The 13,074-nt window shown below is 51.2% G+C and overlaps 1 protein-coding gene across 1 annotated transcript in view; it reads right to left on the bottom strand.

Moving 5' to 3' along the window:
• Positions 1-13,074, bottom strand: part of LRP4 (LDL receptor related protein 4) — a 61,740-nt gene that overhangs the window by 21,791 nt on the left and 26,875 nt on the right. The window contains exons 4-21 of the mRNA XM_036326944.1: positions 12,762-12,878; positions 12,352-12,465; positions 11,851-11,967; positions 11,388-11,516; positions 11,085-11,204; positions 10,321-10,446; positions 9,609-9,734; positions 9,283-9,417; positions 8,762-8,887; positions 8,177-8,407; positions 6,925-7,081; positions 5,847-6,064; positions 5,531-5,707; positions 5,047-5,169; positions 3,150-3,358; positions 2,895-2,976; positions 2,010-2,115; positions 723-924 (exon numbers count right to left, since the gene is read on the bottom strand). Coding sequence (XP_036182837.1) covers positions 723-924; positions 2,010-2,115; positions 2,895-2,976; positions 3,150-3,358; positions 5,047-5,169; positions 5,531-5,707; positions 5,847-6,064; positions 6,925-7,081; positions 8,177-8,407; positions 8,762-8,887; positions 9,283-9,417; positions 9,609-9,734; positions 10,321-10,446; positions 11,085-11,204; positions 11,388-11,516; positions 11,851-11,967; positions 12,352-12,465; positions 12,762-12,878 — 2,615 coding nt within the window. The remainder of the gene's footprint in view (positions 1-722; positions 925-2,009; positions 2,116-2,894; positions 2,977-3,149; positions 3,359-5,046; positions 5,170-5,530; positions 5,708-5,846; positions 6,065-6,924; positions 7,082-8,176; positions 8,408-8,761; positions 8,888-9,282; positions 9,418-9,608; positions 9,735-10,320; positions 10,447-11,084; positions 11,205-11,387; positions 11,517-11,850; positions 11,968-12,351; positions 12,466-12,761; positions 12,879-13,074) is intronic.

Below are 13,074 nucleotides of genomic sequence, written 5' to 3'. Positions count from 1 at the left end.
CTGAAGAGATGTGATATTAAACACAATTGTGATCGGGATTGTATCCTGGACTAAAAGAGAAAAAGGAAAAAGAAAAGCTATAAAGGACATCATTGGGGCAATTGGCAGTGAAATTCAGTATTGACTGTGATTAGATAGTACCGTTGTATGAATGTTAAATTTCCTGATTTTGACCTTTGTACTGTGATTATGTAAGGCAATGTCTCTGTTCCTAAGAAATGTGCACTGAAATATTTTGGGGTCAAGGACAGGATGTCTCCAGTTTAATTTCTGATTGCTCAGAAAAGTAATAATGTGTGTGTATGTGTTATAGAGAGAAATAGAGACTGAGAATAATACAACAATGTGGCAAAATGTTAGTTATTGTCCTTTCGACTGCTCTTGCAACCTTTCTGTAAGTTTGACATACCAAAATAAATACTAACAAAATCAAATAGGAAGAGATCATGGTGCACCTGGTATGTCATTAGTGTTTGTTGTTATGTTTCTTAGGAAATCACTTATATCCCCAGCCCACAATCTACACGAATACCCAGATTCCTTTTATCAGCAAGCACAGAAGGGCCCTCTGGGCTCTGAAGGGCAGCCACAGCCTCAGAGAAATATCATACATCCCATACTGGGTCCCCTTGAGGTCCCCCTAGCTCCCGTCAGCTGCCAGCCAGGAGTGATGCCCTAAAGGCTGTCAGGGCTGTGGGAGGATGCCTTAGTGCCACCCTTACCTTCCTCTTGCTGCCATCCAGTCCAGCAAATTCAATCGTCTTCATGCCGGCATCAGCCCAGTACAGCCGCTGGGATCCATAGTCAATGGCTAGTCCATTAGGCCAGGTCAGATTGGAAGAGATGATGACCTGGCGGCCCGAGGCATCCATGCCAGCTCGTTCAATCTTGGGGCTTGCACCCCAGTCAGTCCAATACATGTACCTGGGCACAGACAAGGGAGGTCTCGCAAGCCTTCCAGTTAACACCCAGTGGGGATTCAGAGCACCTATGGTTTTAGGGTTCCTGTCTGCAATAGCTTCTCAGCCTCCTGTCTCAGTCTCCAGCCCTGCCCGGGCTCAGAGCTGTCTGAAGATTTTTTTTTTTTAATATATTTTATTGATTTTTTACAGAGAGGAAGGGAGAGAGATAGAGAGTTAGAAACATCGATGAGAGAGAAACATCGATCAGCTGCCTCCCGCACATCTCCTACTGGGGATGTGCCCGCAACCCAGGCACACGCCCCCGACCGGAATCGAACCCGGGACCCTTCAGTCCGCAGGCCGACACTCCATCCACTGAGCCAAACCGGTTAGGGCCTGTCTGAAGATTTTATATCTCCTTTCACTATCACAGAGTCTTAATAAAGGCAGAGCCCATGGCTCAAGGAGTGCTCAGCAAGTAAGGCCTATTTTGGAATAAAGAAAGAGGGGAAATGAGGATGGGGGATAAGAAATGTTTCCTCAACTGGATGAGTTAAATAATTATAGTACATAAATTTAACAGAATTCTATACAACCACTAAGAAGAACAATGTATAGATCTATATCATCACATGGAAAGATCTATATAATATACATAAGCAAATGGAAAGATATCCAAGATATATAGCCATGTGAAAACACCAAGTTACAAAACCACCACCACCACCACCACCACCACCAAATGTATGTATACACGTAGAAGAAAGTCTGGGAAAAATGCCCTCAATTGTTCACAATGGTTACTTCTGGAGAGTGAGGTTATAGGGAATCTTTACTTTCCACGGATTTATTTATCTATTTTTTTTTTTAACAATGAGTTACTTTTATAAGCAGACCAAAAAAAAAGAAAGAAATAAAGATGGAATGATTTAAAGGTTTCCTTGTCCACTGGGGAGACAGAGTTGTCACTATGCTCTGTGGTTTCTACAGCTGCCCTTGCTTCCTGATGTTCCCATAGAACTGGCCGCTCTTGCTTCCTCCAGACTCCCCTCTAGTACTCAGGTCTGGAAAGTGGGTGGGGCTCACTCCAAAGGAGCAGGTGCTCACCCGCCCATAGGTTCCACCACAATGTCTCGGGGACGATCAAGGTTCTCCCAGATGAGTACTGTCCTCATGCTGCCATCTGTGTTGGCCACTTCAATCCGGTCTGTCCCTACCAAGAAGTAGGGGGCAAAGATATTAACTCTAGTCTTGGTCGTTCACCCTCTTACCTTCCATGCCCAAGCATGGAGCCTGGCATGTAGTAGACGCTCAAGAAATACTTTGTGGTAGATGTACAATGGGTAGTCAGTGAATTGAATTTTGAGAAGAAGTTCAAGGAAATGACCGGTTCCATTTCTTTGAAGAGTAATGCTTCCTCAACACAAGCAACCCACTCTGTCCTATCATTTAAGGCAATGCTCCTCAAACTCTAGTGTGCATAAGAATCAGGGAAGCTTGTTGAAATACAAGTGCCTGAACCAACCCCCAAAGATTCTGACTCAGCAGGTCTGGGGTAGGGCCCAAGAATTTGCATTTCTAGCAAGTTCCCAGGTAATGCTGATGCTGCGGGGTCAGGGGCCACACGTTGAGTGGCTCTGGTTAAGGCATTCCCCGGCCTCCCAAACTCACCTGGATAATGGGAAATCCCCATTTTACCAAGATAGTGATGGGAGAAATCAAAGGGCACAGTTGCCTTATCTGAAATGCTTCAAAACATTCTCTGGCATCAGCTACCTAGCAGAAGTAGCTGCCATTTGATTGGCAAATGCCAAACCCTCAATGTGAGCTTCTAACTTTAGCTCTGCGGCAACCCAACCACTCCTGACCTTCCAAGGACTTCAGGTCAAGACAGAAGTGGTCCAGGAGGGGCACTGGGCTCCTTCTACCTGAGGGCAGGATTTTAAGTAAGAGGAGTCCCAGAGAGCCACGCCATGGCTACCCAGTACATACCTGCATCTGTCCAGTACAGCTTGTTGGTAACCCAATCAATGGCCAGGCCTGCTGGGCTCTCCAAACTGGTATCCACTACCACCTGGGCAGGAAGCAAAGCTATATCACCAACTTGACTTGCATCCCAGCTCTGGGGACTAAACGTCACCAATTCTCAGACTGGGGAAAGTATGGGAAACCCTTACCCAGGAGAGGGAGGATTCTACCCCTTAATCTCTGCCCTGCCCGAGGGCCTGGGCCCACACTGGGCCCTACCTCCTGTCCTGTTCCATCCCACTTGGCCCTGCTGATGGTGTCAGTGCTGACATCTGTCCAGTACACGTGGTCATCCCGGGAGTCCCAGTCAAGGGCCACAGCACTGCGCACGTCAGCCAGTGGGATGACATCGTCGGACAGGTCCTCTGTGTCGAAGCTGATCCGACGGATGTCCATCCTTCGGGCAAAAAGCAGGAACTTGTCAAGACCTGATCAAAGGCCGAAAGGGGTCTTCTTTTAATGCTCTAAATCCAATAACAGTGACAGACATAGACGCTCACCTGTGTGACATCTGGTTCAGTCACACCTCCTGGGACCTGGTGCCCTTTGTTCCCTACGCTTCGCACCTCAGGCCCCCTTTGAGCACTGGGCAGCCCATGCTGGCAGAATCAGACTTTAGGATCAAATGGAAATAGACTCTCCCCAGGGCGTAGCAGTGCATCCTGTTTAAGTGTCTGTCAGCTTCATCTCAACTTTTCTCACCTCCTTGCTCCATCTCCTTCAGTTCATTGGCTACACGGCCGCTGACTCTCACCCCTGCCCCTATGATTTCTATGTCTGCTCAGGGTTTTGGCTGATGCACTCCGTCATCTAGATCCCTTCCTCTTGCTCTTCTCTTCACTTGAGGCAATAGTGACTGTTCACTTACTTCACGCCAGGCATTGAGCTTGGTGCTTTTCTTGCCTTGTCTCCTCTACCCTCGTAGCATCTCTTTGTGGTCTGTGCTATTCTTATTCTCATTTTCTAGAGAGTAACGCTGAGGCTAAGAGAGGTAAAGTAACCTGTGCAGGATCCCCTGGCTACAAAGCACCAGAGCTGGGACTTAATTCAGGTCTGACTCCAGAGCAGCAGCCCTGGTCACCCCCTTACACGGCTTCTCCCCATCTTGGTCTTCTCCACCCCCTGCCTCTATTCTGTACTGTCCGAATGTTTCCCAGAATACGTTGCACTCCCAGAAAGGCATTCCCTGCCTAACTTTACTGTCTTCCTTTAAGATCTGAGAAATCCCTAAGGGAAAGTCCTAGGGAAACCTCTTGCACTTCACTAAGGCAGTATGGGAAGAGCTGGACACAACAGAATGCAGGGAAACTAGGCTCTCCATCAGTGTGTGCTGAGTAAGTATCGCCCCTGTTCTTCTGAATAGTTTCCCTCATCCCTGAAAGGACCCAGACCCCACGAGCAATTTGATTTTAGCCAGAGATAAGAGGGCCAGTGGGTACATGGTGGTAAGTAAGGGAAGCTGCTGGTATGTGTGGAATTCCCCCAGGCCCCTTGCTGGTGGTGCCACATGCCTGCATCACTCTTCTCTGGACTATTCTTAGGAAAAGTCACCTGTGGCTCTGAGCTAGACAGATTCACCCTCTCAAGGCAAGGCCCCTGCAAGAGCTTAAAGGAAGACAAAGTAGCAGTTCAGGGAGTGACCAGCGAGTCCCATTGTCTTTCTCTGTTAGACACATATTTGTCCAGGGCCTGTGTATACCGGGCATCATCAGAGTCCTAATCTTGGCTCTCTGGTTTAGGGGTTGAAAAAAACTCTTTAACAGGGTGAGGCTAAAGGTAAAGAGATAGGAAACCATTCCCCTGCTTTCTAGAAGGGCCTGGGACCCTCTTGCTGCCTATAGAAAAAGTATCCTACCTGGTGAAATGATACAGAAGCCTGGTTGCAGGCATTCATACTTAACTGGGTAGTGTCACTGAAATTTTAGCAACTACTACTGGGCCCTCAGCCCTCAGCTTTGACCCAGGAGCCCTTGGCCTATACGTTCTTCCTCTCCAGGGGCTACATGAGGAGCCTGGCTCCTCCCCATAACAGGCAATCCTTTAAACTCATATCCCTGTTCCTTCCACCCCCCTCACACGGCATATCCATTGAGGCAGGTGCCCCAGACCCACTTACTCTGGGCACAGGCATGGCTGCTGATCTTGCGGAAGCCAGTGGGGCAGGCACAGGTGTAGTTCTGGCCACTGGGTAGACACAGGTGGGTGCAGCCTCCATTGTTGTCCCCACAGCGGTTTTTCCCTGCTCAAAGAGCCCAGAATAAGAGGGTCAGGTAAGACTAAAGGTGGGCCCAAGGCTAGGGGTTTGGCTATGGTGTGTGTTCCCTGGAGGGAGGAACTATATCTTACTATTTTTTATGTTGGCCTCAGCTGTGAGCTGTGGACCCCTGACACACAGGAGAATGAATTAGATAGGGACAGGGAAACTGAATGAGTCTTTCATGGATCTTGGTGTTGTACCACCCTAAATGTCCAGCAGAGGGAGGAATTAGCCCACGTCAGTGCCAACCTCAAATTTCCTGGCCAGAAACAATGGCAACTGTGACAGGTGCAGGGAAGGTTCTCAGAGGCACCAGAGGCTCACCAGGTGGGCAGTTTTTTACCTGCAGGCTGGCGCTGGGGGTGCAAGGTGTGGATGTCCATGGGGAAGTGGAGTTTGTTGCGAATGATCTCCTGGTTCTTGCCAGTAAATTTGTTAGCACTATTGATGCTCTTGGTGTGCCAGTCCGTCCAGTACAGGCTGTCTTCAAACACTGTGATGGCAAAGGGGTGCGGGAGGCCTGGGGAAAGTCCAAGAGAACCTCAGTCCAGACATGGCCTGCCTGGCCCCTGCACCAATCTCACCCTCTGCCAAGGCGCCAGGCAGCCAGGATGGGGAAAGGAGGATGAGAGACGAAGGAGAGGGGGGAAGGACCTCACCTTGGCTAATGACAGCCTTGCGGTGACTCCCATCCAGATTGGCCCTCTCGATGACGTGGTGCTTAGCATCCACCCAGTACATACGATGCCCGGCATAGTCAATGGTGAGGCCATTGGGCCAGAAGAGATGGGTATCGGCGATGATGCGGCGTCCAGACCCATCCATGCTAGAGGCTTCGATGCGGGGGGTGTTACCCCAATCTGTCCAGTAAATGGTGCTGGGACGAGAGAAAGGGACACTGAGAAACAGGCAGTAGAGGCTGGGTAGGTAACTGTGAGAGTAATAGGCAAGGGGCTTTTTATCCAGTAAACACCATGGGCCCCAACTGGCAGGAGATACATTTTGTTTGGTCAGGAGAGTGTTTTTTAACTGTTTTAATTTAAATGTCTCTAGACAGGCCTTTAGTCATTAAGCAAATTTTTGTTTGCAATGTCTGCTATGGGGAGGGCACTATCTTAGGCACTGGGAGTGAACAACAGACAAAAAATTCCAACCCTCATGGAATTGACCATCTAAGGTAATATTAGAACAGGGGCTTCTCTATCAAACTCTCCACAACGGTCTTTTGTATTTTATACACATACACACACACACACACTTTCTAAAATTGGTGACCTACAACTGTAGGATCTTAGGAGACACTCCCCTCAATTGACTGCATTGAATTTTCAAAAGCCAGAGGCTAATAACTTCCATTTCAGAAGACTTTTCTTCTAATAATAAAGTTATTATTAATTAGCTAAACCTTATGAGCTAATAATAAAAAAGTAAACACCTACAACTTAATTAATGTGTTATGCCATTTAAAATTCATCATCTCATGTAATCTCCACCCAGCTAAGAGGTAGGTATGCTTCTTATCACCAATGTAGACATGAGTAAGTGGAGGCCGAGAGAGGTAAACTAACTACCCTAAGGCCATACAGCCAGCTACTGCAGACTCAGGACTCAAACCCACGTGTGCCTGGGTGCAGAGCCCACGCTCTCAACACCCAATAAAGTCTGGCCCACATGGCCTGGGAACTGTCCCTAGAGGTTGCAAGAGGGATTTAGGAACTTGAGACACAACTCACTCACCCCTCCATGGGGTGCAAGGCAATGGCCCGAGGCTTCTCAAGGTTCTGCCAAAGCAGCACCTTCCGGTGGGCCCCGTCCAGGTTGGCCACCTCTATCCTTGATGTCCCTGAGTCGGTCCAGTAGAGTTTGTCGTGGACCCAATCCACAGCCAGGCCTCCTGGGAGGAAGAGGCAGCGGGACATTGTTAGGGATCCAGCCCGGGTTATCGGTGCCAGAGTAACAAGAGCAAACTCTGGCACGAAGCAGTTTCTTGGGCCCGGCAGTGTATTAACCATTTTACATATATTTACATACATTTAGTCAGCACAGCAAGTCTGTGAGCTGGCTACTGTAACCCCTGAAGATGAAGAAAGTCAGGCACAGGAAAGTCAAGCAACTGTTACAGGTCAGGCATTCCCTCCTCTCAGCCAACCCTGTTCCACTTCCTGAATTCTGGCTTCCTGAACCAGCCGAGGGCCCTACGCTGCACTGGCTCAGCGATTTGCAAATCATAGCTTAGGCAGTTCAGAAGTTCCATCATTTGAGTCAACTGTGCTCGATACTGAATTCCAACCCACTTCACCTGCTAGTACAGTGGCCCGAAACTGCCAAGTGAGCTGTGATTTTTTTTCATCTGTAGACATTTGGATCTATTTATCTGGTTCAATCAGAATATATATATATGAAATCATATATATATATATATATATATATATATATATATATATGATTTCAGAGAGGAAGGGAGAGGGAGAGAGAGAAATAGAAATATCAATAATGAGAGAGAATCATTGATCCATTACTTCCTGCACACCCCCCACTGGGAATTAAACCAGCAACCTGGGCATTTGCCTTGACTGGGAATCGAACTGTGACCTCCTGGTTCATAGGTTGACGCTCAACCACTGAGCCATGCCAGCCAGGCAATCAGAATACTCTTAATACCAAGCAATCAAAACAAATTTCAGAATTAAGCTGGATGCAAAGCTGATATAGAAATTTAACTGTCATCCATAAAGCTCTGATTTCAAATGATTGCATTCATCACACTGGTCTCATTATTCTAACTCATTGGGCTCAATAACAAGCAATGACATAAATCTGAACCTATAACATTAAAGTATACTAACAAATGTTATCAACATTAGTCCCAGGCAAAATTTCACTGGAAGAAAAGATGTTCTGCTGCCCGAGGTTTGCAAATCTCTAGCCTGGTCCTTCCATGGCCTCTTCCCACACGGTGTGGCCCACCCCACGGAGCCTGGTTCCCTACCTGGGCTCTCGAGCCCCGTAGACACAACCTCCTCCACGTTGCTACCATTGAGGTTGGCCCGCAGGATCCGGTCCAGGGTGACATCTGACCAGAAGACAAGCTCGTGCCGGTGGTGGAAGTCAAGGGCGATGGCATTCTCCAGGTTGTTGAGCAGCAGTGTGTACTCGGAGCGGTGCGGCAGCACCTGCCGGATGTCGATGCGATTGGCGAACAGTAGCACAGGCTCCGGCCCTGGGACATGGCATAGAAATGGGGCCCCCACTGGGCTCCAGAGCTGCACCCTCAGCATGCACCCCAGCTTCTGGGCTGACAGATGGCACCCCTGGTCCATTAGGGCATGTCCCAAGCTGCCGGCATCAGTGCTAAAAATGGGGGAGCTTCTAAAGTATACTCCCCCAGCCTAGTCCACTGTATCGCCCCCCTCCCCCCAGCAAGGCTTTTTGGAGGGCCCAACATGCACCTCACAGCTCCATTTTCCTGAGTTAAAAATATTTCTAGCTCTCAGCAAATTGCTGAGCACTGGAGCACCTGGCTGTCTCTACACTCAGACTTCTACCCACCCAGCCAAATGCCAACACCCCTTACCCAGAGCCTTGCAGCTGCGCCGGTCAGGCCGGAGTTCGTAGCCTGCCTCGCACCAGCACTGGAAAGCCCCTTCGCTGTTGGTGCAGCCCTGGCTGCAATACCCTTCCTCGGCACATTCGTTCACATCTGTGGGGAGCGGGCAGGCCAGGAGCTCTTTTTTCTGCCATCTTCACACCCCCACTCCCTGGCTGACTAGTTGCTTCCCTGCCCACATGCCCATCTATCTTCTAGACCTAGTGGGAAGGCTAGATAACAAGTGGTTAAGGGCTTCAAAGTCATTTAGACCTGGGCTGGAATCCCAACTACTCACACCAGCTCTGTGGCCTTCAGTAAGTTACTTAACCTCTCTGAGCTTCCGTTTCCCCATGTGTGAAGTGGAAGGGACAATCCCTGCCTCTTACGGTTATTGTTATGATGAAATGAGGTCATGTCCGTCAAATGTCTGACCCATGGAAACACAGCTGCCTGTCTGCCACCCCTGCCCAGCATCCTGGCCCTGCTCCAAGCCAGTCCCAGCTCACCCTGGCACATGTGCCCGTCCTCTGTGAGCCGGTAGCCTGTGTGGCAGGTACACTGCACTGCCCCCCGCACCATCTGGCACTTCTGGGAGCAGCCGCCGTTGTTCACATTGCAGTTCTCCTCACCCGTCCGGGGCCCTGTGCCAGCCAAGCCAGAGATGGGAGTTGAGCCCAGAATCCTCCCCCAGAGAGCCAACTTGGCATTCCACCTGGACCACGAAGAACAGCTCCCGAGGCTGCTGGAGTCCTGAGGGAGGATTCTCTTTGAACTGCATGGGTGGGGTTCAGCCACAAACCATGGGCCAGGCCCGCCCACTGGGGACACTCACGGCAATTCTGCTGTGGGCTTTCGTCGCTGTTGTCACCACAGTCATTGACCCCGTTACACAGCTTCCTCTGGCCAATGCAACGCCCGTTCCAACACAGGAACTGGTCCGAGGCACACTGGGGGCTTCCTAGAGAAGAAGGGAGGGAAGGCCCGAGGGAGGGTCAGGTCACAGCAGGGCAGGGCTTGGGTCAACAAAAGGATGGGAGCCTGTCATTTTCTAAGGCGAGCTGGAGACAGATGAGACTCAAGGTGGGAGGGTCGGGGTCCCAGGCAGGAAACAGCTCAGACAGGGCTGGCTAAATGTCTGCATTCGTTTTCTCCTCAGGACACCACGGGGGATGGTGAGGATGTGGGACAGAATGAGAGTGTATCTGTGTGCCCGGCACCTGGCGTGGCTAGGGGAGTGGGGGTGGGACTCTCAGCCACAGAAAGCAGTCCTTGCTCACTGGGCCAGAGCATCAGGCTCTGGCTGAGAGGCGAGTGAAACTCATAGCCCTGATATTGTGTTACAGGCCGTAAGGCTGCAGGTCAACAAACGCACCTGGATTTGACACTGGTAACTGAGAAAGGCAGGAAAAATCCCGGCCGTGAGCAAGATTAACTAAAGCAGCACCTTGGCCCAATTGGAATAGCAGCTATAACACCCTCTTTCTGCCTGTCCTTCACCCCAACTATAGGCTTAAGGAGTCTGGGGGGCCCCTGGGGGACTCTACCTGTGTTCTCACAGTTCTCTTCATCACTGTTGTCTGCACAGTCATCCTCCCCATCACAGCGCCAGGACAGGCGGACGCAGCGGCCTGACCGACAGCGGAACTGTTCGGCTGTACATATGGAGGTGGCTGGCAAAGCAAAGGCCCAGTGAAAGGCTGGCCCTATTTCAGCCTGACACACCACCCTGCCACCCAAAATTGTTCTTTATGCCACTATTCCTTTAAAAAATATATATTTTTTTATTGATTTCAGAGAGGAAGGGAGAGGGAGAGAGAGAAATATCAATGATGAGAGAGAATCATTGATCAGCTGCCTCCTGCATGCCCCCTACTGGGGATTGAGCTCACAACCCCAGCATGTGCCCTTGACTGGAATCAAACCCAGGACCCTTCAGTCCATAGGCTCTATCCACTGAACCCAACCAGCTAGGGCCATGCCACGCTTCTTGACACCAGTGTCCTAGCTGGTCTATGGGGCATCTTGGTATGAATTAGAAAATGGTGCCATTGCCTCGAGACACTTTACTGCCATCTGCTGGAAAACGGCCATGATGAATAAATAAATCTATGTAAGTACAGAACATACGTCTATGATGTGACTGGCATCCATTTGGACATGGTGCCTCTGTGCAGTGCACAACCTACACAACTGTACTTGGTGGTTATGTCTAATCCGTCTTCAGGCTTTGTTGGTGGTGGATTCTTTGGCTCCACAACCCCTCTCCCTGCTTCTAGCTCAGACCTTCAGCGCTGTCCCCCCCACTCACTGCAATTACGCTCGTCAGATTGGTCATCACAGTCTGCGTCTCCATCGCAGCGCCAGCCTGCATTGATGCACAGGCCACTGTCACACATGAACTCCCCAGAACGGCAGGGCTGGTGGGAGGCTGGGGAAACACATCAAACCAGTCTGTGCACCGTGTCCCATAGCAGACCAGAAAGTCACAGCCCTAGCATTCTGGCTCCCCCCGTCTCTGCCCGCCTTGTGCTCCTGCCCCAGCTGGCACCTGTGCCTTGCCAACCCAGCCTGGCCTCCTCTCTTCCTCCACCCAGCTGGCTAGAGCACTCACAGCAGTCAGACTCGTCAGACCAGTCTCCGCAGTCATCATCGCCATCACAGTGGTAAATGTCGAGGATGCAGCGGCCGTAGGCACACTGGAACTCTTCCAGGTTGCAGGGGGGTGCTGGCACTGCTGAGGCTGGAAGGAAGGCAGGGGTGGGGAGGGGCATACACTCAGGTCTGGGCAGAGGAGGGGGCAGGATGTGCAGGCAGAGTGCCTTCCTCAAGTGAGATGTAACCAGGCTTCATTGAAGATGGCCCTTATAGACTCCCATATTCAGGTGGACCAAAAGGAGGCCGCCCTTCCCATCTGGGGAACCTGCTTCCACCCAAGCTCAGTCTAGGAGGAGCTGCTTCTTAAGAACCCACTCTCCTTGCCCACTACTCATGCACCCCTCAGCCTGGCCCTCAGCCCATGTGACAGAGCCCTCTGCCCATCCCAGCCCAACAGCTTGAGGTCTGGGGCCACTCACGACAGCTCTCCTCGTCAGAGCCATCTTTGCAGTCGGTGTCACCGTCACAGTACCAGTGCTCAGCAATACAGCTTCCATCGCTGCAGCGGAATTCCTTGTCAGAGCACTTGCGCATGTCTGGGGGATGCAATGGGACAGCAATCCTGAGGGAGCCCTACAAGCAACCCTCTTAACCTCCTCCCTGACTCTCACCCTCACTGATCCTGGGGAGGTCTGATTTAGCCAGCAAGACACCACAGATTCAGTGCAGACTCTCTGGGGAAAGCTGAGGCCCTAAACAGACTGGGCCTCAGGCTCCTGCTCCCTGGTTGCTGGGGGTCTGGAATGCTCTGCCACTCCCCCTGCCCCCTTGCGGCCTCCCCCTTGCCTTCCTCCAGCTACTCCAGACACATAGATACCTGGGCAGTTCAAGGTTGGGGCAGTACTTGAGTTATTGCTGTGCTCTCCTCCCATGGCCAGGCCATCCACCACCACTTGTCTGCCTCACAGATCACCACTCACCACACTGTTCATCGCTGTTGTCCCCGCAATCATTGTCACCATCACAGTGCCACAGGCTCCGGATGCAGTAGCCGTTCTGGCAGGGGAACTCGTCCTCCTCACACTCCCGGGGGGCTGTGGGCAGAGCAGTCAGGCTGCTGCAGGCAGCGGGGTCAATGCCTGGGAGCCCAACAGATAGCCGTGCGGAGCAGAGCAGTCAGGCAGCTCCAAGGCTGCCCCGGGAATCAGGAGCAGGTGGCTGTCTTGTGGGAGGTGGGGAGAGTACCTTCTCTGACCACTAGAGGAGGTGACGGAACAGGACCAAGAGCTGAAGACCCAAAGGCTGACATGGGCCTGGGGACATCACTTTCTGATTGAAAATCCCCGCCCAACAGAGCCTGACGGAGCCCGCCCGGCCAGCTAGCACTCACGACAGTCCTGTTCGTCTGAGTCGTCCTCGCAGTCGTTGTCCCCATCGCACACCCAGGAGCGGCGGATGCATTTGCCATTGTCACAGTGAAAGTCAAGAGGGGAGCAGGTGGGCAGCACTGAGTCCCGGGGAAAAGGAATGGAAGAAGGAATCAGTGTGGTATACTTATTCAGGCAGACTCAACAGGGCTGTCTGAGTTACAGTCCTTCTCCAGATTCCTGTGCCTGCCCCCTGCCAGCCGACGGAGAAGCTGAGCAGAAACTGTAGCAGAGAAGTGAGAGTGTGAGCAGGGCAGGGTGGTGAGGGGTTCACGA

Source organism: Myotis myotis, unplaced genomic scaffold (genome assembly GCF_014108235.1).
Source record: "Myotis myotis isolate mMyoMyo1 unplaced genomic scaffold, mMyoMyo1.p scaffold_m19_p_10, whole genome shotgun sequence".
In the NCBI taxonomy this organism is placed as follows: Eukaryota; Metazoa; Chordata; class Mammalia; order Chiroptera; family Vespertilionidae; genus Myotis; species Myotis myotis.
This window is presented reverse-complemented; position numbering and strand designations above follow the sequence as displayed.